Below are 26,227 nucleotides of genomic sequence, written 5' to 3' on the forward strand. Positions count from 1 at the left end.
AAAACCTAGAGAATAAGGGCTATGCCTAATACTAGTGATATATAAATTAGAAGGAAAGGGAGCATGTTTATATCCCAGAGGTTTCCAGCAAAATCCCAGACAAAGATACTAGAAACAGTAAGTTGATAAGAAGAAAATGGCAGGGAGAGAAGAAGAAAAGAGGCGCGAAAGACAGAAGATAGAGCCTTTAATCATGGAGGAGACAAAGCAGACAGTAAATAAATGTGGGTCTTCCCCCAGAGTCCAATATTTTGGGCTTCACTCATAAGCATGTCACATTTGAAGGTCTGAGACTCCAAGGGGCCTGGTTCCACCATCTGAAATGCCACAGACTTGTTCTCAGCCACAAGCCCTGATGTCACTCCGCGCTGGATTTAGTCGCTGACAGAGATGGATGAGAGAGGGAAGAGAGGCATTAGAGGGAATCAGTGAATGGAAAATGCAGCAGTCTGACCAGAATTTACTGTCTGTCTGCAGTGCAAAGTAATTGCCCGATAGTTTAAGGTCAAAATGCAAAACAAAATGAACAATATTGGTACATTATATAGTAGGCAAATCACTTGAACCTCTGAGCTGGGCTTTCTTAGACAGTCAAATTAATGAGCTGGTCACTGAAAACAAACATGCAGAGTTTTTAATTTCATGGGTTTAGTTCTTTCACTCTAATTCACACACATTTGTGTTTTATTTTATTATTCAATTTAACAGTTTCACAGACCATAATCAAGTTATACTTAACATGTTTTACCACCGTGTGTTTCCAGTGAATGGTGGATGGTCGACATGGACAGAGTGGTCAGTGTGTAACAGCCGCTGTGGCCGTGGTTACCAGAAACGCACACGGAGCTGTACTAACCCAGCGCCACTCAATGGCGGTGCCATCTGTGAAGGGCAAGGCATCCAGAAGCTACCGTGTAATCCTCTCTGCCCAGGTATTAAAATGATAACACGCCCATGTGTACGTGGGCGTGTTGAGTTCAGGTGCACATAAACGAAATGCATTCAATTTGATGCGACTCTGTACGTTTGCACAAATTCCGCCCAGTCCGTGCGTCCACCGCACCCACTCCACCTGCTCGCGCGCTAAATTCATCTTCATCTTCTCATTTGTCATCTCGTTCGCTCGACCCTCATCTGTCCTGTCTGTTATGTGATAGTGGATGGCCTGTGGACAGAGTGGAGTAAGTGGTCCACCTGTGGGACAGAGTGCACCCACTGGAGGAGGAGAGAATGCAGCGACCCAGCACCCAAAAACGGGGGAAAGGACTGTGAGGGCATGGTGCTCCAGTCTAAGAACTGCACTGATGGGCTGTGCATGCAGAGTGAGTACCCGATTAATCCTCTGCGACTGTCTGACCTGCCAACAAAAGAAATCTCTTCACCCTTTGACCGGGACTTTCACTGTGCTCTTTCATCACTGCGCGCTGTGTTTCACATCCTCACATAACACGCTCACCCTGTCCTCACCCAGTCTGTTTCACTTCGCTCATACATAAACAATAAGACAAGCCGAAACGCCTCTCTGTCCTCTGCACTTGATCTGTTTCTCTTTATTTTTATGTACACAACAGACAAAAGCGTTTTTGATCAAAGCAACATAAAATCAAAAACCACCACACATCTTCCTGTGTCAGTTCTATTGCAAGCATAAGTACACGTTTAAAAAAAAAAAGTACTTGGCCGCAAGAGGAAGCAATCTAACTAATTATCCTTGTCATAAGCTAAGAATTTGGGAGGTATATTTGAAAATAATAAGTCATTATGCACTAATTACACAAAGGGGAGGGGGCACAACGACTAAACTGCTTTGATTACTACCTTTACTGAAAAACTCTGGATTCCTGCGTCCAACGATAGGAAACACAAGGCCACAAAGTAGCACGTGTTTGGACTCGCCCTCTTTTCCGAGCTGGCCTTTATGTTCACTGTAAAGTGAACAAATACATATCATTTGGTATTACAATAACTTAAAAAAAAACACAAAAGACATCCAGATGCACCAGCATTTTTTTTCTTTGCTTTTACTTTGTCTTTCAAGTAGCAAACTAAAGCCAGTTTGTGGTGCAGCCAGATATTTTTCTGCAGGCGGAGAATTGTTTTCTTCTCCTCTTTGTTCCAGTGAAGTTAAAAACAGCCACGCACTCCAGTGAAGCCAACAATCCTGCTTCCTCTGCCTTATAACACATTCACAGATTAGAATCGAGCCGCAGTTGCTTTGATGCACGTTTGTGTGTATGTGTTTGCATGCGTGCCGCAGTATTATGTTGTTACAGGGTGAAACACCTACATCCTAAAACATCAAAACTAAACCAAAAGTGCTAGTAGTGATTCTGTGCCTTTAATAAAAAGAGAGAGTCTGTGAAAGGGAGAGAGCATCGCAGAGTAAGTGAATTAAACTCTGTGTCTAGTTGCATAAAATTCCTATTTAATAAACATCTCTGTAGGTGTAGGACCCAATCGCTGTCACAAATGCCTCTGTCGTGTGTATAACCTATTACAGATGGTGATGTGACACTAATAATATAACAGCAGCTCAGCTGCTAGATGTATAAAATTTGAGACAGCTAGCGACTGCTGTGTGCAGCAGATCTGAGTTTTTGCTGCACCATAAGGTTGTAAACTGCTACCTGTTGATGTGGTGTAGCGTAGGTTACATCTTCAGATGCAGATGGCTGGTGGATCTGTATGCCTCTGAAGTAGATGCCTGCCGTCACACGCATGTTCTATATGTGCTAAGGACGGTGTTCAGGAAACGTTTTAACATCAGAGAGAGGTTGCATTAGCTCATTACGAGAGGGAGCACATATGTAAACGGCATATAGAAGCACGAGAGAGAGAGAGAAAAAAAATCAATAAGAAGGCCGTGACAGATGTGCTGTTATTTGTCTCTCTTCGTCTTGTTTTATTTCCCTCTGCAACACAACATATGTTCACCCCACACTTCCCTGCCCTTCTGTACACCCTTTGCAACTCAGCCTACACCAAAAGCATTAGTTCTTGGTAGATTGATGGCTAGTTTTCAGAGAATATAAAGCCATAATGATATAGATTTAGGATCATTTCAGAGATTGATTTTCTTTCTTTTCTTTTTTTTGGGGAAGCTAAAAGGGTGAAGCCACTTATGTCAATGCTAATGACCATTTCCACAAGCATTTAGGAGAACGGCCCATTATCTGAAAGCTCATGTTATGGCAAATATGATTGGGAATGGAAGTTGTGTGCAATCTGAACTCACCTTGGACCGCTGGTCTGCTCCCTCTAGTGCAGGGCCGTGATCTGAGCAAACACGTGTCTGTGGATTCCATTGCAGCTTGATCTTATTTTCTGTTGTTTGAATTTATTTAAATCATTTCAATTGCAGTCCATCACCAAAATCCACCGAAGGAATTTGATAGACCAGACCTTGAAATAGAACGTGGTGCTCAGCTCCATCACTGCCTCCTGCAGAAATACAACTGACTCGCATCAAAAAGAGTTGTTATAATTAACTTTGCAGCTTGTTTATCACATTTAGACTGTCAGGGAGTTTTCTGGGTGGGAGGGGTTGGATTTAACAAAGTTATGTGTCTTTAAATTGATCTAGAAAGGTTGCACTCTGCGTGTTTAGAGAGAAGTTCCCAACTCTTACACATGTAGAGTTTTCACTGTTCACTTAGCCTGGCCTGTCTAAATCTCTTTTTTGCACTCTCCCTGTGGTCTGCAGCTCTTGATACTGATGTTGTTTTTCAAGCCTTTGGTAACCCTGCTCTCTGACACGACATTTTCTCTGACATATTGATCTAGAGAGAGGGGAACACCAACTCCAGCAAGGGGACACGCTTCATTGCTATCGAACACCAGAGGCAGGACAGCCGTGACTCCTAAGCTTCAGTTCAGACTCTTAAGTTTCAGTTCAGCCTCCAAACACCATAAAGTTATATCCTCTGTGTTTTATATGCGGTTTCAAAGATTAGTTAAAATGTCAATAAATATTATTTGTCATGTAATTAGCAATTTCATTAAACATAGAAGAGTAAGGAGCCTTTAAATAACGTGACAAATGACTTTCTCTTCCCCAAATGACAGTGTATTTCCCAGAGATTGGAAATCTGTCACATTCAAAGGAGTAATTGTTAAAACACAGACAATGATTTCCTGTACTATGCTTCCCTCTTCCTCTCCCAGCTCTGTGTTGCCAATAAAGAATAAACTTCGGCGATCTGACGTTTCCTTATGAGCCCACCCACTGAAGCATGCCTTTATGTCGGCTGTGCTGTAGACTCGGTTGGGCTGAATAGAAACTCCACAGGATGGGTTCAAATGGGCCATCAGTTAGACTGAATGCAACAGCCGACCTCCCCCTGCTCCGTCCCGGCATCCCGGTTGCCTGATTACATGTACACACCAATCCCATCTATCAGGCCATTGATTTTCCTGTCAGTCCACTTGTCTGCCTGTGGCTCTCTCCCTTTTCCAATAAGGACTTCATTGTTTGTATAGTTGTTTATGGATGTCCCAGGGAGACTGAATATTATGTGTGCTTGTGCACTATTCCTGGCTCTGTCTTTCTAGCCTGCTTTGCACTTCATTTCAGTAAAAAACCTGGCCACAACAAAAAACAACCAAGACCCCAGTTTGGGCCAAAAAACACACACACACACACACACATACACACATAAAAAAAACAACCTATCTTAGCTGAAGATTTTTCTAATCTCTCAATCGCATGTCTTCAACTTTCCACATCACTGTCCTTCAGCCCTTTTCCACTTCCTGCTTCCCTAACATAATCATTCCTTTTATCTCGCGCACTACCCTCTCCATCCACCTTCCAGTGACAGATGAAAGGCTGTAGGTTCTGCCGACTCGGCTGGAGCCCACACTTTATCAGCCCCACCATCCCCCTCACCTGCCAGCATCAGTCCTGCTGCTGCTAAGGCACTAAGCCCAGTTGATGGATCGCGCCACTCTCTTACAGAACCTCCATGTTTCCCCTGCTCTCCTCATCCATCTCCATACACAGATATAGAGAGGAGGGGCCAAATCAAGAAAGATCGCTTCCCCGTGCCATCACTCCTACTCATGAGTTTGTTGCTGTCTCATTTGTTGAGTTTGTTTTTCTGTTGGAAATTTGATTTTCATCATCCCTCTCCTCCCCCCCACCCTCATCTTTCTCTCTTCCCTCCCCTTCTCCATACCTCTCGCTCTACTATCCATATCCGCTTCTCTCTTCAAGGTTCCTTATATCAGAAGTCCTCTGAGGCAAAAGACAAGAGTGATATTGGAAATTCATGTGAGTTATTGTTTTGTTTTGTTTTTTCCCCCCATTTAGTTCTTTTTTCATTATTTCTGCATTCTTGTCACGTCTGCCTTTGTTTTGTTTTTTTTTAAGGCATCTTTAATGCTTTAATGTGCACGACCTGAATTTGCAGTCTTACATACAGATTTTCCTTTTTAGCAAAAAGCAACATTTCAGAAATAGCCATTTTGCACTAAAAGCATAAAACAAAACACAACAACGTGTCCATAAGTAAAATGAAAAACAATGTTTGCGAATGTTCTTCTGTGTCCACCAGCGAGTTATTGTTGCTCTTCTGTTTTTTACTTCATAACCACCTCAGGATATGATCCGTTTTGATCGCCCTAACCCTTTCCTCGTAATGTGTCTGTGCTAGCAGGCTGCTTGTTTACAGCCACGCTACTATTCTCGAAGTAAGAGCTGACCCTGCTCTTTACCCTGCCGAACTTTGCCTCACCAGCAGCTCATGCACTGTGTCAAGCAGACATTTTAACCTACCAGATAGTAAAGCTTTCGGAAATGAACATTGTTTATTGATCAGTTACCAGGCAAGAGCATAAACTCAAAATAATATTTGCTGTGACCTCCATTTGCTTTAAAATATCACCAGTTCTCATAGAAATATCCTCAGTATGTGTGTGTGCATATCATATATATATATATATATATATTTCAAAATTCTCAGCTAGAAGAATTTTTGTAGGTTGTTCTTGCACAGTTCTTCTGTGGATTTCGGCTGCTTTAAGATTTTTGTCTCTTCATGTATAATTTAGGGCTGACTCAATGTTCTGGTCGGAGTGAGGGGCGAGGCTCTGTAAGACTGTTGCTTCTTGGTTTTAAAGGTCTTTGTGAATCTGTCTGTTTTTGGGTTGTTGTTAGTTTAAATGTGACCTTTTCAAAGAGCCCATTTGTTGGTATGTGCTATGGTTAAGAATTTGCACATCTATGCTGATTTTCTTTGGGGGGTGGGGGCATTATTTTCCATCTCTCACCCATCCCTTTGTAAATTTTTGCAACCTCGCTGAGAATGAAGTGTTCAAATAATCCCTTTCAGTTTCATTTCTTGTACTTTCCAACAATGGCTCATGTTCAAAGCGATGTATTAATCTAAGTGATACGTTTTAATGCGTACACTTAGCAGGTTGCTGCCTTTATCATCAAAGCATGAATAGAAGATTATTCGACTGAGGGGATATATGTTAAATAACTGCGGGGAAGCTTGACAGAGGGAACGCAGTGAAATTACATTTTCAAACTTTCATCACTGACTCCCTGCTCTGTTTTCTGTTTGTGTCTGTGCTAGAAGAAGGATTAGAGGATGTATCTTTAATGCGATGTCTCACTCCAGGCTGAAAAGTCATGGCTGGGACATGCATGTCCTTCCTCACAGAAAACATCTATGGGAGCACTACAATATTAATACCCTTTTTCCCCACTTAAATTGTAGTCTTTCAATAAAAATTACAGAAATGATCTTTAATTGAAATGGAGGTCACTCTAAATATTATTCAATAGGGATTCATCAAGAAATTAAATGTAATATGATTTAAATAAGTGTTGAATAGTGGACTTATTTAATTACATTGAAATCCTTTTTATGGAATAAAAATCAAACCATAAGTTACTGGAAATGAAGCCAGAAAGGAAGTATGTGATTAAAATGACACAACGCGTGACTTTCACTTGTCACGAAAGCACTCTGCTCTTGGTTTCCTTTCGCTCCGCTCCTTTATCCTCCTTTGTGCGCGAGAACACAAGAGACACAGACTGAGTGCCTTCTGTATCCCTGAGACACAAATGCTCAGCCATCATGCACGTCTTCAAAGCGCCCTGTATGGATTTATGGGTGACACTGCCATCTACTGGTGCAGATATTGTGCAATTTCAACACACACATCATCTCAAAAATTGTTGTGTCTGCCCGATCACAACACCTTTTTGTTCTCCTGTTGATAAGAGTGTGTTTGTAAGCATTTGCTTTGGCGTTTGTCTTTCTTTGGACAATGACTTCACTTGTGCAATGTCCATGCATGTGTTGAACAATACATGCATACATGCTCATACATGCCTTTTTGACATTTCGTGTCCTCCACATAAGAGCTTCACCCCCATTTGTCAACTTGGTGACAGTGAAGGACATTCCTTATCAAACACCAAAGAGAGTTCAGACTGTCAGTAGGCATCCATTAAAAGGTTTGATCTTTAATGAGAGCCCGTCTGAGTCTGTATTTCTAAAAGGCACATATATCCATGCCAGGCCTACTAATCACTGAGGCTTCTCCAGCTGGATAGTGGACAGAAAGTCTCTGGGAGGGAGACGGAGATGAAAGACAATTTGAGAAATGTGAGCCATGTCTAGATCTTATCTGCAGTGTGTAAGAACAAAAACAGAGACAGACTCTGAACTTCAGCACAGAGCATGGTAATTTGAAGATGAAAACATCGACATCTCTGTCTTCAGAACTTTTGATCTTGGTTCTGAGCAGAAATCTTTGTGTCACTGGACCGCGGTGGAACAGCCTTCTTTATTAATTGTGCTGTTTAAATGAATTTTTGTCACCATTTACTTTATTATATGGTTATTACATTGTTATTTTATCAAGGTCTTGCACATGACACAGTGCAGTATGTATTATTTCAAGAATTCTGAGGCCATTTTTAACATTCGCATACAAGATAGTGAACAGATGTTGGCGTGCCTTTTAGTGTGTCGCACATGTCCAAGCAAACAGTGAAAAAAGGCCAGATGATGTGTGTCAAACTAAGTTGCCTGCATCATTATCTCGCCTCAGTTTTAACAATCAAGAGAGCCTCGTGTTTTTTTTCATGAACTGTGTTTCCCACAGCAGGTCAGCATTAATCAAAAAAGACTGGAGCTATACTTCGTGCATTTATTTCTCAGTAGATAGTTATTAATATCCGGCTCAATCGTAAACCAGGATATTACCCTGCTGATAATGGCTTCATCACAAGTCCTGCATACTGAGAGAAAAAGGCTTTATGTCATAAATGGAAGCATTACGAGATCTTAAAAGACTATTTTTTTTTCTGTCTGTGTTTTTTGTCTTTCGTCCCCAAACTCCTTCTCCAGTGGCCCCCACTACTGATGATGTAGCTCTTTATGTGGGTATTGTGATAGCAGTGATCATGTGCCTGGTTATCTCCGTCGTCGTGGCACTCTTCATCTACAGGAAGAACCACCGGGACTTCAGCTCTGACATCATTGATTCCTCTGCCCTCAACGGAGGGTTCCAGCCGGTCAGCATTAAGACCGCTCGCAAAGGTGAGTTATACGAGAGAGGCGTGTGTGAGTGTTTGAGCGTTGGTTTTTCTATATATCAAAATGTAACTGCATCTCAAATCGGTACATAAATAGATTAAACTTTCTTCTGTGTGAAAGGTAAGTGCACCTTTGCTGTCCTAGAGTTGCCCCCTTTAATCCAAGGAACTTTTAGATCCGTAACTGTGTCACTGGCTTAAAAATGTTACCATTTTTTCCAAGTAAAAATCCCTTCAGTTGCAAGATATTTGAAGAAAAGGCCATTTGAATGGGATTCTATAGCCCTCCATTTGTTCTTTTTGAGCCCATTATTAGTGGATTTCCTTTTGTCACTAGTATAATTATCCTGTTAGTTTCAGCTTTTGGGCAAATGGTCTCACAATATCTTCATTTGCTCTTTGATATCATGAAGAATTAATTGTTAAATCAGTCACTGCAAGCTGCCCGGTCCCAGATGCAGCTAACCCTAATCCATTACATTTGGTGAGCTGTTTTTGGTCTGCGCCAAACATTTTTATGTATTCTGACCAAACAGTTCTGCCCTCGATTCGCCTGTCTACATCACATTATTCCAAGACGTCTGGTTCGTACCTGTATGTTCACTGGCCAGCTGTGATTTTGCTCTAATGTTCTTTTTGGACAACTTTTCAACTTTTTCCTGGAACGCCTCTCACGCACGTCAGATTTTAAGATTTTTTGGTTGTATATTCAAGCACTTGCATCCCAACAGTTGCAAAATAAACCCACAAATCATGGGATCAAGTTTTCAAGCATTCCTTGATGACTTCTTTTTTGCATCAGACAGTCTGCTTTTGCTGTGGCAGCTGTTCCCACACATGGAAATAGCTATTATTTTACCAAGAAGTGTAATAAATTTAACAAATGAGGCAAAACCTAAATGCACAAAGTTTTGAAAGAACCTAATGTGCCAAATGTTTCCTCAAAACCTGCCCAAAAACCGTGTTAAAAACTGAATATTTTGTTTCCATAAAATTAAGATACAGAAAGTGGCTCCGTGTATTGTTGAAGCTTAAGCACAATTCAATCCTCTTTTAGTAAAGGTGTTGCTACTTAATGGTACAGACTCAGTTCAGCAGATTAAAAGAAATGTAATACTCGACCTTAGACACACCTGTGTTGTCAGGCATATGGAATGACTTTCATTAGTGCTGGCATTAATAATAGCTTCATTATCTTCAAAACATTACCTTAACCCACTGAGACACGTCTGACTCTGGAGGCACGTGCGTCAGCCGTGGTGAAACTATTAAAATGCTTGCTGTTGTGATGGGAGGCTACATTATGCCCAGTCATTAAAGCACAATAAGGCCAGTCTCTGTGTAATTAGATTTGGACTGTTGATGCAGGACTTAAAGTAAGTTACATGCATGAGGACAGGTCACTGTGAACTGGCCAAAAAGACAGCAGGGAGAGAGACAGAAATATGTAACTGTGTTGTAAATGATTAGTGTGAGCTTTTGGAAAGAGGAAATAAATAAATAAATAAAAGCAGAAGAGATAAAAATACAATGAAGAGACTAGAGACGAAGCTTTTTAATGTGGGACAATTCAAAAAGATAAACACCATCGAACAACAACCCTTGTTAAAGGTGCTGCTTCTGTCACCGCTCTTATAAAGTAAAGGATAATTTGAAGCCAAGCCTATTTAAAACAGCTCCCAAGCAGAAGGCACTTTGGTTAAAGAATCTACCAATATTCAAGCTTTTTCATTTATTTATTATTTTCTAAAAGAAATCCAAACTCTGAAACTGTATAATGAAGCTGAATTTATATGAATAACATTATATTTAAATCATTTTACTTTCTGTTGATTATATATCCTTAACATTATCCTTCACCTTTACAGATATAGTTAATATATTAAGTATTATAATATAGATCGATGTTACTGTGGGGTTATTCATATTTCATATGTTTGAACCACCTGATCATGACAGAAACAATTGGTGGTGATTTAAAAAACAGTGGTGTTGGAGGAATCATATAAGCTGATCCACTTTACTTCCACCTTATCTCTGTCTTTCCTAAAGTAGCCTACTAAAAGCTGTAATTTATGTTCTATATACTGTATGAAGCATGCATAAAGCACATCACACACAATTTGCTGTGAAGAAGATAATTCATGGGTGGAAATGTCACATCCACCACAGTGCTCAGTGCAAACAAGGGTTAAATTGGAATTTGTAATGTTGGGGGGGGGGGGTCTCTTATTTCAGTGTTACCATCGGTGCGCGTGCTGTGTGCAGGAGCAACAGTGACAGGGGAAATATCCCTACATGCAAAGAAAAATTAGCGTGATTGATCTAATTTGACAGAGTATGTGAACTATAACAAGGTCTGATCTCCGCTGACAGCTCTCTGCTCTGAAATGTGGCAGTGTGTAACAAATTCTCATGTCTCTGTGTCAAATACACAGTAGGAAAGATGGTGTAGGAACTGGTGTTTGAATAGAAGAACCAGTTAAGGGAATCATTGAGATTTTGCGTTTTATGGTGCTAGACACAGGCATTAATGATGTGCTAGGAGATGATTGTGTTAGCTTTAATTACCAAGAAGTGGTGCAATTTGAGTTTCTGTGATATTTTGCTCAAATCTTGTTTGCTGGTCATGACATTTTGACTTGAGCTTAAGCCTGCAAGCCACGTTAATGCGACACTTAGCTGAGATTATCCCTTGTTAAGTAGGTCTCAGTTTCATCCTGCAGTCCGTGGCACCTGTGCAATCTAATTAACAAAAGAGGGGCGAGGGGGGTTATCTGAAACCTGGTTTTGGGGGAAACCTGAGGAAAATATACAGTTTTATATGAATGAGAGCTGAAGCATATTTTGTTTAATTTCCTAATACAGATTGTGAAAATATGGGCCATACATTCTTGGAGATGGATGTTGCAAAACATGCCCTCCAGTGACACACTAGTACTTGCACTACTTCTAGTTTATTACTGGAACAACTTTTCTGACTCTCATTAACATTTGCATCATTTAGAAACTTGTGAGGGGGTGGAGACAGTGGAGAAGCTGGAGGACAGAGAGGCCCCCACTGACCCTCGCTCCACCCACTCAGTCCAGCTATTGAACATTTATCCTACTGGGTAAACCGAACATTCACGATGCCATCTGTTACTCATAAATCACAGCTGCACCTATAACTTCTCTGACTGAGTAATGTTTCTTGGTGGTGAAGTGGACCTCCCTAATGAGTAAAAAACAAAAAAGCCGTGCTCCAGTCTCACTGATTGCTGCCAGCAGTTCATTTCCTCATGGATATATAGGCTTCAAGTTAGTTTCTTCCTGATTCCTTTCCCAATACATGTGTTAAGACATTTATTCTGCTTTACCCATGTTGTTTTCTTTCCTTTTCAGCTGATCTCCTATCAGCACCCCCTGACCTGACCTCAGCAGCTGCCATGTACCGCGGCCCAGTTTACGCTCTCCATGACGTGGGTGACAAAATACCCATGACCAATTCTCCTCTGCTTGACCCGCTCCCTAACTTGAAGATTAAGGTGTACAATTCTTCAGGCTTAGTGACTCCACAGGATGACCTAGGAGGAGAATTTTCCTCTAAACTGTCACCTAAGCTGCCGCACTGCCTACTGGACAACGGTGACAACACAATGGGCCGGCGCACACAGACCCAGACGTTGCTCCGCACCAGGGATCCATCATGCACTGCTCTGGGCTCGTTCAGCTCCCAGGGAGGACAGCTTATTGTGCCCAACTCAGGTACTATACTAGCCAAAGATAGGTAGTGATTTTCCATATTTATATATTTTTATTTTATAGGTGATTCAGTTGGATATCAAGAAAAAATGTTGCATATTTCAAAGTATGCAGGAATGTAAAAAAGAAATAGTTTAAAAAATGAATAAACGAGCTTAGGTTCATGAAAAGCAGCATCTGCTACTTCCAGCAGATTCTATCAGTGTTCGTCTTAAAACTCATTAGCTGTCTTTTGTGAGTTATGATTGGAGCCACGTTTTTCATTCACTCAGTGGCACATCAGCATTTAGTAATAGCACCTCCACTTGTGTGGATGTGCATGTGTGAATGTCTATATGTGTGCACATACTGAAAGGAAACTCCTCTCATTGTATAGCCTGATAGGAAATGAAATATACCATCAGCTTTTCTCATCGTGTCCTTAAATCTCTACTCTTGTTTCACTTAATAATGTGCTGGTGATGATGATCTCGGCCCACGTTTCCCTTAAAGATCCCATTTTAAAAAAACATTAAAAGAAACTTCAAACACAAAACTTGCTGGTGTCTCCACTGGATTTCTGCCAGTCTCATAGTGATGACAAGACTCCGGGAAGTCACTATGTCTGACCAGGAAATGATCTGGCACATAATACCCTCCTCATAAAAGTGCAAGTTTACATTATTTATTTTGATTAGTGAACATTAGAGGTTGTGGTAGAGCCAGGCTGGCCGTCTCCTCCTGTCTTTATGCTGGGAAAAGTTTACTGGCTGCAGATTTTCTTTGATTTAGATTTAGTTAACATGTTTGATAGTGATATCAATCTTGCCATCAACTCTCTGCAAGAAAATACATTTCAGAAAGTTGCTACCTCCACCAAGGAGGTTATGTTTTTGGTAGGGTTTGCATGCATGCGTGTCATTCTGTCTGAATTCTGATAAAACTTTGCAGGAGTGTATAGTGGGGTCAACTTAGCAATCCATTCAAATTTGGCTTACGTGTGCCAAGGTCTTCAAAGTCAACTTCATGATTTATTGGTTCAAAATTGACAGAAAGCCTTTTAACTATAAACTGATTCTTACAAATCCGGTGTGTACTGTCAACCTCTAGAAAGATTTCAAATATTATGGCATATTTGACCTCTGACCTCTCCTTCAAGGTCAATAGACTGATTTGAAAGGTCAAAGTGATAATAATGCTATATAGAGCTATTTAAAACTATGTTCCTTACCACCATGGTTGGTATTGACATCGTATAAGCATATAGCGAATGATATATGGGGATTCTAAATATCACGTTATAGTTTGCATCCAAACTTCATATGACATGTGACCTCTGCCCTCACTTTTTCAAATTGACCCCAAAATGTGTGACATCTTTAAAGAAAGTATTGTCAAGAGAAAGAGAATGAATTCAAATTCAAATTCAAATTTTATTTGTCACGTACACAGTCATACACAGTGCGATATGCAGTGAAATGCTTAGACAACTGCTCGTGACCTAAAGAAAAAAAAAAGGAAAAGGCTATGAATAAGATAGGAAATAAATATGAAAAATTAAAAAGGGTAAATTTAACTAGGAAGGAATAAAATATAAAAAGAATTAAGGTTAAAAATGAAATAACTGTACAACACAAATTAGAATGAAGGGTAAATTTAACTGGGAAAGAATAAGATAAAATATATAAATTAAAGTTGAAAATAAAATAACTGTACAACAAAATACACAATACACAGTATGGAACTATATAAGAATGTATGAAGAAATATAAATAGATAAATAAATATATACACAATAACAGCAGCTGTACAAGTATTAACTGGAAATGAGCTGCCTAGTTAGTTATAAATATACTGTTGTATAGTATTATATAATTATCTCAAGCTATTTACAAATCATTACCTATTATCCTTTACCTACTCCTACACACACCTACATGTTTCTGTAGTCAAAGTAAACATGTGTGATTCTACCCTTAACTGCCTTTTACAGCACTACAAACTTCTTAAAGTACATTTAAACAGAACAAAGAAAACAAAATTAATATATACAAATTGCAGTGCTTTTCCCTTAAAAGTAAATACTGGCCAGAGAGTGAGCTGCCTCGGTGAAGGTTTATGCTCCCTGAGTGCTTCCTGTTTAGAGATTGCTTTTACTCAAAGCTTAGCTTCATTTCAGTTGTTAATAGAAGCTCGTTTTCTCCCCTGGAAAAAAGACTTGCCACCCATAAGTCAAATTTTCAGTTTATTATCTCTAGATTTCAAGTTGGGTATCTCAAAATTGTGACTTTCTGACTTAAGCAAGAAGCAAGAGGAAAAAAACCTCAAAATTGGATTTTAATGGCAAATTTTATTTTATTTTTTTCTGGGGCTCAAACAAGCTTCCAAACTTGTTACACTTGCTCTCGCTGTCAGTGCAATATGAAGATTTCAGTATGTGAGAGCTTAAATATAAAGAGCTCTTCAGTAAAGTGAAAAATACAAAACCATTGCAGCTCTCAGTAGACACGGCAGTTCAAATCAACCATAAATGTTAACTTAAGAATTGTTAATCTTTGCAAACCCCAAGCAAACCTCTCAGTAAAAATAAAAGAATTCTTTTTAAAGCATGTGCAGTATCATTCAATACTTTGCTGTCTGTAGCAGTATATCCCTGATGATCTGCGACTTTGAAATAAGCTAAGCCATGTGCAGCCCATCAGCATATTGACTGCACGTAGTATGACAAGAGTTGATGGATACCCAAGGTGTGTGCACCAGAAGTGCTGGAGGTGTCCCGTTTCAGGCAGCTTACATTAGCCATGCTGTCCTCACTTCAAACACATGCAGACTGTTTGTAACGCGCCGCAGATGCATGCTGACAGGCAGAAGCAAACTAGCAGTGACATTAAAGGATACGCAGACTTCTCACATTTCTTAAATTTCTCTCTTTTTTTTCATTTTGATAACTGTAAAATGTTCTCAGCCGTTGGCTGCGCTCAGCCACCTCATCATGTTACATAGGAATAGGGAGAGGAAAGAGCACATTTGATATTTGATCTGTTTGTGAGTCTGGGTAATGAAATATTTTGTGGTGCTGTCACTGTGGCTGTTTGGTATTTTGCATCTTAAAATGCATTTCTCATCTCTTTGAAGCTTTGCTGTGAGGCAGAGTAGCAGCGCGCGAGACGTTCCCTTGGCAGAGTTGTGATTGCCTCGCTAGCTAGCTGGAGAAGCTGTCTGTCACCTTTTGAAAAGTTCAGTACAAGGACATGGGAAATCAATGAGCTATCTGAGATCCCTCCCCCACCACCACTCCAGAGAGAAGCCATGTGTGTGTTTGTGTGTGCGTATGCATGATGGAAATTGGGGGTTAGGCTTCTAAAAAACGCACACGCGCGTATCGGATAGGACATCTTATCGAATAAATCTGAGATGGAAAAATGTAAATCGCGCCTGCTGCAGCAATATGCCAAGGCTGTGACGAGCAAAGAGATCATTGATTTTTAGAAATGAAATTCCACATCATTTCCTGATACCATAAAAGAAGGTGGTAAAATTACATAGTTGCTGTGTGTGGGACTGAACGGCAGTGCAATTATTATTGTGTTTATCCAGGAAAAATATTCATTTGAATAAAATGAAAAAAAAAATCGATTCATATCTCTGTAGTTGTGCAGCACTGCATGAAGACACACTAGTTAAATGTAAAATTATAATTTACCTTTCTATATTTGGAGTAGCCAGGATTCACCAGCCTGTTGGTCTCACTCTCTATACTCTCACATTCTTACAAAAGTCTCATAACAAGCACTGACAGTATAAAGACACCTCTGTCAACTTATCTTTTTTTTTTGCTTTTTGCTTCCCAGGGGTTAGTCTGCTAATTCCTGCAGGGGCTATTCCTCAGGGCAGAGTGTATGAGATGTATGTGACAGTTCACAGGAAGGACAACATGAGGTATGCGACGACGCCCCAGAACCTTATTTGCTGCTGTCAACCGCTCCGTGTCACACATACATACTGAGAGTGCCATCAGATTGTGGCTAAATATTGTATGTATGCTATCCCTGTGCGCCTCCAGGCCCTCGGTGGAAGATGGCCAAACGGTGCTCAGCCCCATGGTGAGCTGCGGACCCCCGGGGACCCTGTTGACTCGTCCGGTCATCATCACCATGCATCACTGTGCCGTGTGCGATGGCCAGCAGGACTGGCTGATCCAGCTCAAAAGCCAGTCGCCGCAGAATCAGTGGGAGGTGAGATGTGAGATTCACAGAGAAATTTGTGCTACAGTAGGCTGTATCTATCGACTGCGCTCGAGTTTCAAAAATGGGTTTCTGACGGTCGCATGCACACAAGAATTGAAATTATGTGTTTACAAGCGAATCTCTGCTCAGTGTGTCAGCGAGCAGTAAAAAAGAAAAGATGCTGTGAGAAATAAATCCATGATATGGCATGGGAGAACTGATAGGATGGAGGAGGTGAAAGGGATCAACGTCCCCTGCATTGTTTGTCCAACTCATAGTAGTACTCAAAGTAAACCCCTGCTGCACCTAGGAGCTGAAATAGTACATCTCTAATAGCAGGGAATGGACTGGGACTGTTTTCTTGCCCAGGCTGTTTCCTTGTACCTTTATAACGGCAGGTTTTTCATCAGGTGTGAACATGTATGGGGGTTTTTCTGTTCGTGTTGCTTTTTTTTTCAAGTCTTCCCTTTTGCTGTTTTTGTCACACACACTGATGCAGAAATGGACCAATTACCAAGGGATCATTTGCAGAGAAACTTGAAACAAATCTGCTTGTTAGGAGGGAACTTTGTTAGAAATGTGCCAGGTGGTCAGCTTACCTCCAAAACATATCTCTCAGCACCTCACCTGACGTGGCCGACCTTCTTGCGGGCAGCTATCAGCATCTTTTTCTTAGCTGTCAAAAGAAAAAAAGTCTTCCTTCCTTGTGGTTTTTAATTAACTTTCTACTCAAACCTTTTTAAGGAGAAAGGCTCCCTTAAAGATAAAAGCATTTAATAAAGGTTAGCAGGAGCAGGGCGCAGTACAGGAAGCATAATGAAAGGCAATGCTTTAGTGATACGTAACACGACTCCAGTCTATCCAGGCTTATTGCATAAATGATAAGATGATAATCAAAATGCACATTACTCTCAGGAAGGCCATGTCCAAATATATAGCATCAGTTTATACCCAATAATAAGGCCTTCTGTCAGATCATCATTAAAAAGTGACTTAAATAATGTAATTTTCAGCAAGCCCTTGCATAATTTCCTCTTGCTGATGCGATGGCATTACTTACAGAGCCGAGGAAAAACTGCCCAACTGGCCCCCACATGCCTTCGTGACATTGATGAATTACTTGGACACAACCAATAAAGCTCAGTGTAAACTGCGGATTTTTAAAGAAGAAATGATTCCTGATTACATCTCCGTCCTGCCACAAACGCAGATGGTAATATGTGATGTGATGGCGGCTTCCTTCGTATGAGTTTCCTTTTCCCTCTGAGGCCAGCCTCGGCGCTGCATGAGTGAAATATTGCTTTATATGACATGCTCTGTCAAAATGTGTTTTCATCACTGCAGTGGATACAGGAGAGATGAGCTCCTCCAAAGGAGTTTTTCACGGATATTTATATTGAGAATAATCAGTTCCGTTGGCGTCTGGGAGCCCGCAGCCCTCCCCAGTTGATGCACGCACGCACACACCGATTCACACACAATCTCATGGTGTTGTGATGATGATGAAGATGGCGTGTCATATAATGAGGAACATGTGGGGATTTCTGCTTCAGTAACTCTCCTACTTAAAATCCTCCCACGTCTACATGGGAGGGGGAAAAAAGCCGGCTGATGAATTTTTGACTAAATTAACGTTTGTATGTTTGTATGTTTAATTGTTTCTGCCTGCACACAGTACTACATATGAAGCAGGGCCACTTTTTCACTGTGCGTTCCAATTATCCCCCAATAAGGATCCCTAGTGCCATCCCACAGGAGCAGTTAAGAGTCTAATGATCTGCCATAATACTGCTGTTAAACGGCCTAGCTCACAATAAAATGCTGTAATTCCTCTTCTGTCTCTCATAATAGGCTGAATTAATACCAGTGTGCCACTCTGTGAGAGTGTTTGGATTAGAGCGAGAACGACGGAGAGAGGAAGAGAAAGAATAAGCGAGATGAAGAGAAATGAAGAGAGGGTTAAAGAAAAAGAGGGAGAGTCGCAGGAGGCTCCTCAGACCTTGCAATCCTAATGAAAGAGAAATGTGTCCTGGCATTGGTGTCGTTACAGGGGTCAACTGCAAATAGTCGGGATACTTATGCTTCCATTTTCCGCGTGAGACAGTCTCAAATATTAGTAATACACACACACACTAACTGTTACTTCGAGAGTACACGGCTTCTGTGAAAAGGTCAGGACATTAATTGTGCTTTCTACATTAAAATGCAATTTAAATTCATTCTGTTTCAGTTAAATGTGACTGAGCACATTTCTGTGTGGCAAAAAAGCAACACATGTACAAGTTTAGCTATTAATTACCCAGTGGCAAAGACTTCATGTAAAAATATGTGGTTTTCACTAATTAGCCAATCCAATTTAACGTTTACAAATCCACACTTGAGGCTTTTAAATATACTCTTTTAAATACACAGACTCACTACTGTAGGCCAGTTAATATATCCATAACTCCACGCAATATACTATACAGTAACTCTGTAGTCTAGCGGTTAACAATAACATGTAAAAGATCACACAGTAGTTCAAGACCAGGAGCAGACACAAATCCCAGGAAGGGCTGTAACAGGAAGTGCATCCACAAGAAAAATCTGTGGTGACCCTTTAATAAAGAGGCAGCTGAAAGAAAAAGAAGACACTGTACCGATTATTTATCTAATCGGTTTCAAACATGGAATTCAGCAACAAGCTGTGACATTTTCTATTCTTTTGATAAAATTGCTGCATATTTTCCAGTTTTTCTGCAGATGTACAAATAATGCAAGAATATGGTTCTCACATAAGTTTCCCTGGACAACATGCATTAAACCGTTTACAGTTGCTGTTCTCCTGAAAGCCCCTTTGCAACCCTCCTCTGTACCGTCACCTCCTTTTCATGCTGTGTTTGAGGTAATCGGGGTGATGTTTGTTGAGGTCTACTCTGGGTCATTTCTATCTTGGGAAACAGCTGGGGAATTATTTCAACCACTGGATGCATTTCAGAGGCTTTACTCTTGATTTATATGCTTTTGACTGAGTAAGTCAAATTTATGACTTCAAAACTTCATGTGAGCTTCTTCATTTCACGTGAAAGAAAATAATTCAAATTACGTCAATCTTATATTTTGCTCCAGTGGTCCAATGACAAATGTAGCTACACAGTGCTGTGCAGGTCGAGGGATTTATCCCTCTCATAGCACTGTAGGCTCAGGCATTCAACATTCTTCCTTTGCCAATGTATTCCTCAGTTCAGTGAATTTCATATATTTGATCCATGATGCATGTCATGCTGGCACGCCCTGTCATGTGCGTGTATATATACATATGCATATATATAAACAGAACTGTGACATCTATAGCACTTTCTACACTGCAACATGGACACAATGTTAAGGTTTATGCGCGTATGGAAACGCAGCACTGCAGGCTACTTGGGGTTTAATATCTTGAATTATCCAAGGACACTTCAGCATTGTATGCAGGAGTTGGGGATTAAACCACCGACCACAATCAGCCCTATGCCATTAAAAACAACAAGGTTTTTGGGAGGTCATGGGTAACCACTGAGCAATGTGCAGGTCCATCTATGAAATGTAATTGAAACAAGAAGCATTACCTGTGCAAATGAAAAAGCAACTTCAGAGTACTAAAGTCGACTTCTAAATAGTTGAACATGCACAATTTGACACTAAAATCATTCATAAATGCAAGTCTTGCTTACTTTATGTAAAGAAAATTTATATTTTCCGCCTTTCTCATCAGCCATCACGAAAATGACTGCAGTTTTCAAATGGCTAATGGGCTCGATCAAAAAAGTAATCAAAAGAGAGCATACATGCCAGTTTTGGTACTTGTATCTATCTACATTTTTGCTGCAATGTGAAGTTATCTGCTTCACGAAACAGATCAATACAACCAAATAGAACTGACAGCTGTAGCAGTATTGTGCGAGCAAATGGAGATATGTAGGGAAAATTGGATATGGCATATTTTGCTCTAGCCAAAAATCGTATTAACCATGCCCCACTTCTATTTTTTGCTTGATACATACATGACAAAACCCAGGCTTATTCTTCAACATTCCTCTTTTTTCCCCCTTTCTCCTTGTCCACGCTCTAGGATATAGTGGTAGTAGGAGAAGAGAATTTCACCACACCTTGCTATATCCAAATGGATGACGAGGCTTGCCACATCCTGACAGAGACGCTGGGCACCTACTGCCTCGTGGGTCAATCTCTCAGCGCTGCCACCACTAAGCGCCTCAAACTAGCCATCTTTGGCCCCGTCACCTGCCCAGCCATGGAGTATCACATCAGAGTCTACTGCCTGGACGACACACAGGACGCACTCAAGGTAAATGCGCAGCACGCTGTACTGAATGTGTGCATAGCCTTTGTCTCATTATTTGTATCACTGAAATGAATATAATTGTGATTTTTTTTTTCCCCACTGTAACTGAATTGTTTATGCGCAAGCACAGCCAGCAGATGATGTGTGGGAGGCAGAATGAGAAATCTTTGTGTTGGTGTGTCACAATAAGGAGATACAAGCGCCTGTATTTGAATAACGTAGCTGCTGCAACAACACAAAATAAGCCACATATATCCCTCCTTCTCTACTGTTGTCTCATCACCTCAATTCTGTTTAATACCTTCATGCGCCTGCATGAAGGAAAGATAAGGAAAGATTATTGTACTGAGGAGGGATATTGAACACAGTTATTAAGTTTGGGAATGAGTAATGAGAAGTGATAGTGATCCTGCTGCAAGGACACAGAAGTTGATTTCAGGTTTGCATGTCTAGATTTAAGTTTGTAAAGCCCTGCGGATGATTATAACGTAATATTTTATTAAAAACTAATCATTTGTAAATATACTTGTGAGAATTCCTCAGAGACTATTATCACAGGAATACAGCAGCAGTTTGTCTGCTTTTCAACTGGTATAAAGAAGAAGCTTTTTGAGGTCGGTATAGATGGTGTCCTTGCTAATCAAGCTTGCTTTTGTTTATTTAGGAAGTCCTTCAAATGGAGAAGCAGATGGGTGGGAAACTGTTGGATGAACCAAAGACTCTCATCTTTAAGGACAGCACCCACAACCTGAGGCTTTCCATCCATGATGTTCCCCACACATTATGGAAGAGCAAACTGCTAGCCAAGTACCAGGTAAACTGCTCATTTTACTCCTTTTTCAGTAAAAGGCCATGCACAGTGTGCCACATGGTTTCTCCCACCGATGTAACTCCTCTACACTTTCCACTTCTCTGCAGGAGCTTTCCTTTCAGCAGGTGTGGAGCGGCTCACAAAGGAACCTCCACTGCTGCTTTACCCTGGAGCGCTTCTCTTCCAGCACGGTGGACCTGACCTGCAAAATATGTGTGCGCCAAGTGGAAGGAGAAGGACAGATTTTTCAGCTGGACACTACACTGTCGGAGGTAGCGTTTGATACTTGGAGTAAACATCCCCCCCCCCGGCCCCTGCAGGTGGATGCTGGGCCGGTGGAGGGGTTGAAGCAGCAGGCAGTGATGCAGGGCATCAGCACCACTGACTTGTCAGAGGGAGATTGGAGATTTTGGAGCCTAAAAATAACAATAAATTGGGTGGGGACGGTGTATGACACGAGGAGAGTGAAGCATGTAAATGTGTAGGACAGTCAGGCTCAAGTTGGATGCCAGACCTTTAAGTATAACAAATTAAATACCATCTGATTTCATTATATTCACATAAAAGAGCACTACACGACTAGCACTACAGGCTGAGGAAAAATGCTTGTATTTGATTTTGTAATGAACTGTTTCCCTCCTAATGCTTTCACTTGATTTATAAAGGCTTAAAGTAATTATTCACCTTGACTGGATACGGGGCATAGCCTTCGAAATTATAATGGAAACCTCAAAGGTCTGTGCGACTTTTGTGCTCTGCTTTCACATGAATTTTGCATCCAGAGCTGTTTTGACTCTTCCCCTCCACCTCGCCCTCATTGTCCTTCCACCGAGCCAGACGCTCAGAATGAATTTAACCTCGTTTCCATTTCCTCTTCCCACTTTTTGCAACGTTCACAAAAACTGGCAAGGTGTGAGACAGGGGAGTTTCAACCATGCCGCCTACATAGAGTCTTGCTTACGACAAGAGAGGAGCACAGGAGGGTATAATAAGCCTGTGTCGTCCCCCCCCCCCCAGTCATGCTGCACTTGCTTTACAAAGGCCATCTGGCTAGGAGAATAGAGCTTGAGGGATGGAGGAGCACTCATGCTTTGTGCTCAGTAATGAGATAAATTACAGTACATACAGTGCAGAGCTGTGTTACTGCCTGGCCTTGGTTCATTTGTCTCTGGGTCTTGATCTGGTTTCTGTAGCCAGACATCCAGTGCTTAATCCTCCAGATGCAGTATATTTAAAAGAAAATCACTCAGCTTGCATCAGTAAATGGATGGCGACGCAACGAAGGGTTTTCAATTTTTTTTATGGCACCTGGAAAAAGAAATTTCCTGTGCTACAAATCCATTTGAACTACATTATGTTTCATTTTGCGAGGTGTTGAATTATGTCCAGGCAGTCTGCAAACTAGGGGGGAAAAAACCACAGCTACAGTCTGTGTCTCTGCTTTAATCCCTCTCATTCTCTCTTTACAGGATTCCCAGAGTATTGACACATCTCTGCTGGATCCTGCCAGCAACATCACGACACTGGTAGGGCCAAATGCCTTTCGCATCCCTGTTTCTATCCGTCAGAAGCTGTGCGGCAGCCTGGACGCACCGCAGACCAGAGGCAATGACTGGAGGATGTTGGCCCACAAACTCAATCTTGACAGGTGGGTTGACAAACAATGAAAAGGGTGAAATGGTAACTTACATTTAGGACCTCTGGGATCACAGTCTGGCCACAGAAACAGCCTTTACTTTAAAGTTAAATAGTTTAAACAAAACTATTTTTCTGTTAATATAGACAACTAAAATGAAATATATTAGAATTTGTTTTTAAAAAGTAATTATTCATTTATCCATCCAGCAGGCCAGCCATCTGTACATCTTATATACAGGGAGTGCAGAATTATTAGGCAAGTTGTATTTTTGAGGACTAATTTTATTATTGAACAACAACCATGTTCTCAATGAACCCAAAAAACTCATTAATATCAAAGCTGAATGTTTTTGGAAGTAGATTTTAGTTTGTTTTTAGTTTGAGCTATTTTAGGGGGATATCTGTGTGTGCAGGTGACTATTACTGTGCATAATTATTAGGCAACTTAACAAAAAACAAATATATACCCATTTCAATTATTTATTTTTACCAGTGAAACCAATATAACATCTCCACATTCACAAATATACATTTCTGACATTCAAAAACAAAACAAAAACAAATCAGCGACCAATATAGCCACCTTTCTTTGCAAGGACACTCAAAAGCCTGCCATCCATGGATTCTGTCAGTGTTTTGATCTGTTCACCATCAACATTGCGTGCAGCAGCAACCACAGCCTCCCAGACACTGTTCAGAGAGGTGTACTGTTTTCCCTCCTTGTAAATCTCACATTTGATGATGGACCACAGGTTCTCAATGGGGTTCAGATCAGGTGAACAAGGAGGCCATGTCATTAGTTTTTCTTCTTTTATACCCTTGCTTGCCAGCCACGCTGTGGAGTACTTGGACGCGTGTGATGGAGCATTGTCCTGCATGAAAATCATGTTTTTCTTGAAGGATGCAGACTTCTTCCTGTACCACTGCTTGAAGAAGGTGTCTTCCAGAAACTGGCAGTAGGACTGGGAGTTGAGCTTGACTCCATCCTCAACCCGAAAAGGCCCCACAAGCTCATCTTTGATGATACCAGCCCAAACCAGTACTCCACCTCCACCTTGCTGGCGTCTGAGTCGGACTGGAGCTCTCTGCCCTTTACCAATCCAGCCACGGGCCCATCCATCTGGCCCATCAAGACTCACTCTCATTTCATCAGTCCATAAAACCTTAGAAAAACCAGTCTTGAGATATTTCTTGGCCCAGTCTTGACGTTTCAGCTTGTGTGTCTTGTTCAGTGGTGGTCGTCTTTCAGCTTTTCTTACCTTGGCCATGTCTCTGAGTATTGCACACCTTGTGCTTTTGGGCACTCCATTGATGTTGCAGCTCTGAAATATGGCCAAACTGGTGGCAAGTGGCATGTTGGCAGCTGCACGCTTGACTTTTCTCAGTTCATGGGCAGTTATTTTGCGCCTTGGTTTTTCCACACGCTTCTTGCGACCCTGTTGACTATTTTGAATGAAACGCTTGATTGTTCGATGATCACGCTTCAGAAGCTTTGCAATTTTGAGACTGCTGCATCCCTCTGCAAGATATCTCACTATTTTTGACTTTTCTGAGCCTGTCAAGTCCTTCTTTTGACCCATTTTGCCAAAGGAAAGGAAGTTGCCTAATAATTATGCACACCTGATATAGGGTGTTGATGTCATTAGACCACACCCCTTCTCATTACAGAGATGCACATCACCTAATATGCTTAATTGGTAGTAGGCTTTCAAGACTATACAGCTTGGAGTAAGACAACATGCATGAAGAGGATGATGTGGACAAAATACTCATTTGCCTAATAATTCTGCACTCCCTGTATTACATATTATGTATTGAATCATAGCTAACAAGAGGAGATGACCCATAAGCCTTTTATATATTACATTATGCATTCATTCATATTACTAGAGGTTGTTGTTTAGTCATACAGGTTTAATTACTGATCTGTGGTCTCACTTGGAAAACATTAAGTGTCACTTTTCAGCCTGCAAGATTAATGTTTTGAACAGGCATAGTTTTGATTTATTAACCTAACTAAACAACCAGTGAACACATACATAATGAACAGAACATAAACCGCAGCTCCAGGTTTAAAGGTTTTTTTTCTCCTACTGGGACCTGGACTGTCCGCTGAAACACAAGTATTAGAAATATCAGATGCAACTTTAAAATAGCCACACTGATAATGTTCATCGGTTGGTTTAAAAAACCAGTTATCAACATATTTATTTGTCATTTCACAGCTTGGGCCTTTTGTCATGAAGGTTGTGTGTTTTCCTTGTGGCTGCATGGAATCCCTTGGGTTAATTAATGATTCCACATTGTCCTTAGATGCATATGTGAGCATGAATCGTCTGAGTTGCTGTGTTAGTTGCTGTGATGGGACTGGCCAACTGTCTGCAGTGTACCGCACCCCTCACCCAATGTGTCCTAGGATAGGGTCTAAGTGGCTCTAACACCTAAATAGCTTCTAACTACAGTTTAATTAACTGTCAATTTTCTGTTTATTCATAGTGGTTTTTATAGCGTGGTACCAGTAAAGAAAGAACGGCTGTTTTTTCATTAGAAGTAAACATTAAGAGTCCATGGGGACTTAAACTGTTGATAAGTGATCTATTTTTAATTTGATTGTGAGTGATCTGTGGGAATGTGACTCATTCTGATAAACATCAGAGCTGAGGAAAGATGAAAAAAACAATGGAGACAGAGTGACGTTCCTCTTTTTAAAACATCATCCCCGTGTCTTTGATAGTCTTCTGTTTGTGATGGACGTACAATGCGCACCCATTTTTAAGGTCCCAGCTCAGCAGGGCAGCCTTATCACAGACAGCAGCTGCAGATTGACGAGACCACTGGCAGACTTTGGCATGAAGGACAAAGGGTGAAGGCGAGAGACTCGAATGAATGAATATATATATATATATATATATATATATATATATATATATATATATATATATATATAT

General features: G+C 40.8%; 1 protein-coding gene across 2 annotated transcripts in view; it reads left to right on the forward strand.

The window, feature by feature from the left end:
• The window catches only part of unc5cb (unc-5 netrin receptor Cb), a 132,965-nt gene that overhangs the window by 104,608 nt on the left and 2,130 nt on the right, over positions 1-26,227 (forward strand). Inside the window, exons 6-16 of one of the 2 annotated variants that reach the window (XM_082539682.1) lie at positions 765-932; positions 1,158-1,322; positions 5,216-5,272; positions 8,370-8,561; positions 11,942-12,304; positions 16,132-16,219; positions 16,344-16,515; positions 20,600-20,833; positions 21,495-21,644; positions 21,749-21,913; positions 23,111-23,289. In XM_082539682.1, coding sequence (XP_082395808.1) covers positions 765-932; positions 1,158-1,322; positions 5,216-5,272; positions 8,370-8,561; positions 11,942-12,304; positions 16,132-16,219; positions 16,344-16,515; positions 20,600-20,833; positions 21,495-21,644; positions 21,749-21,913; positions 23,111-23,289 — 1,933 coding nt within the window. The remainder of the gene's footprint in view (positions 1-764; positions 933-1,157; positions 1,323-5,215; positions 5,273-8,369; positions 8,562-11,941; positions 12,305-16,131; positions 16,220-16,343; positions 16,516-20,599; positions 20,834-21,494; positions 21,645-21,748; positions 21,914-23,110; positions 23,290-26,227) is intronic. The other variant, XM_082539683.1, reaches the window with a different exon arrangement.

Source organism: Aulonocara stuartgranti, assembly GCF_965226115.1.
Source record: "Aulonocara stuartgranti genome assembly, chromosome: 7".
Taxonomy (NCBI): domain Eukaryota; kingdom Metazoa; phylum Chordata; class Actinopteri; order Cichliformes; family Cichlidae; genus Aulonocara; species Aulonocara stuartgranti.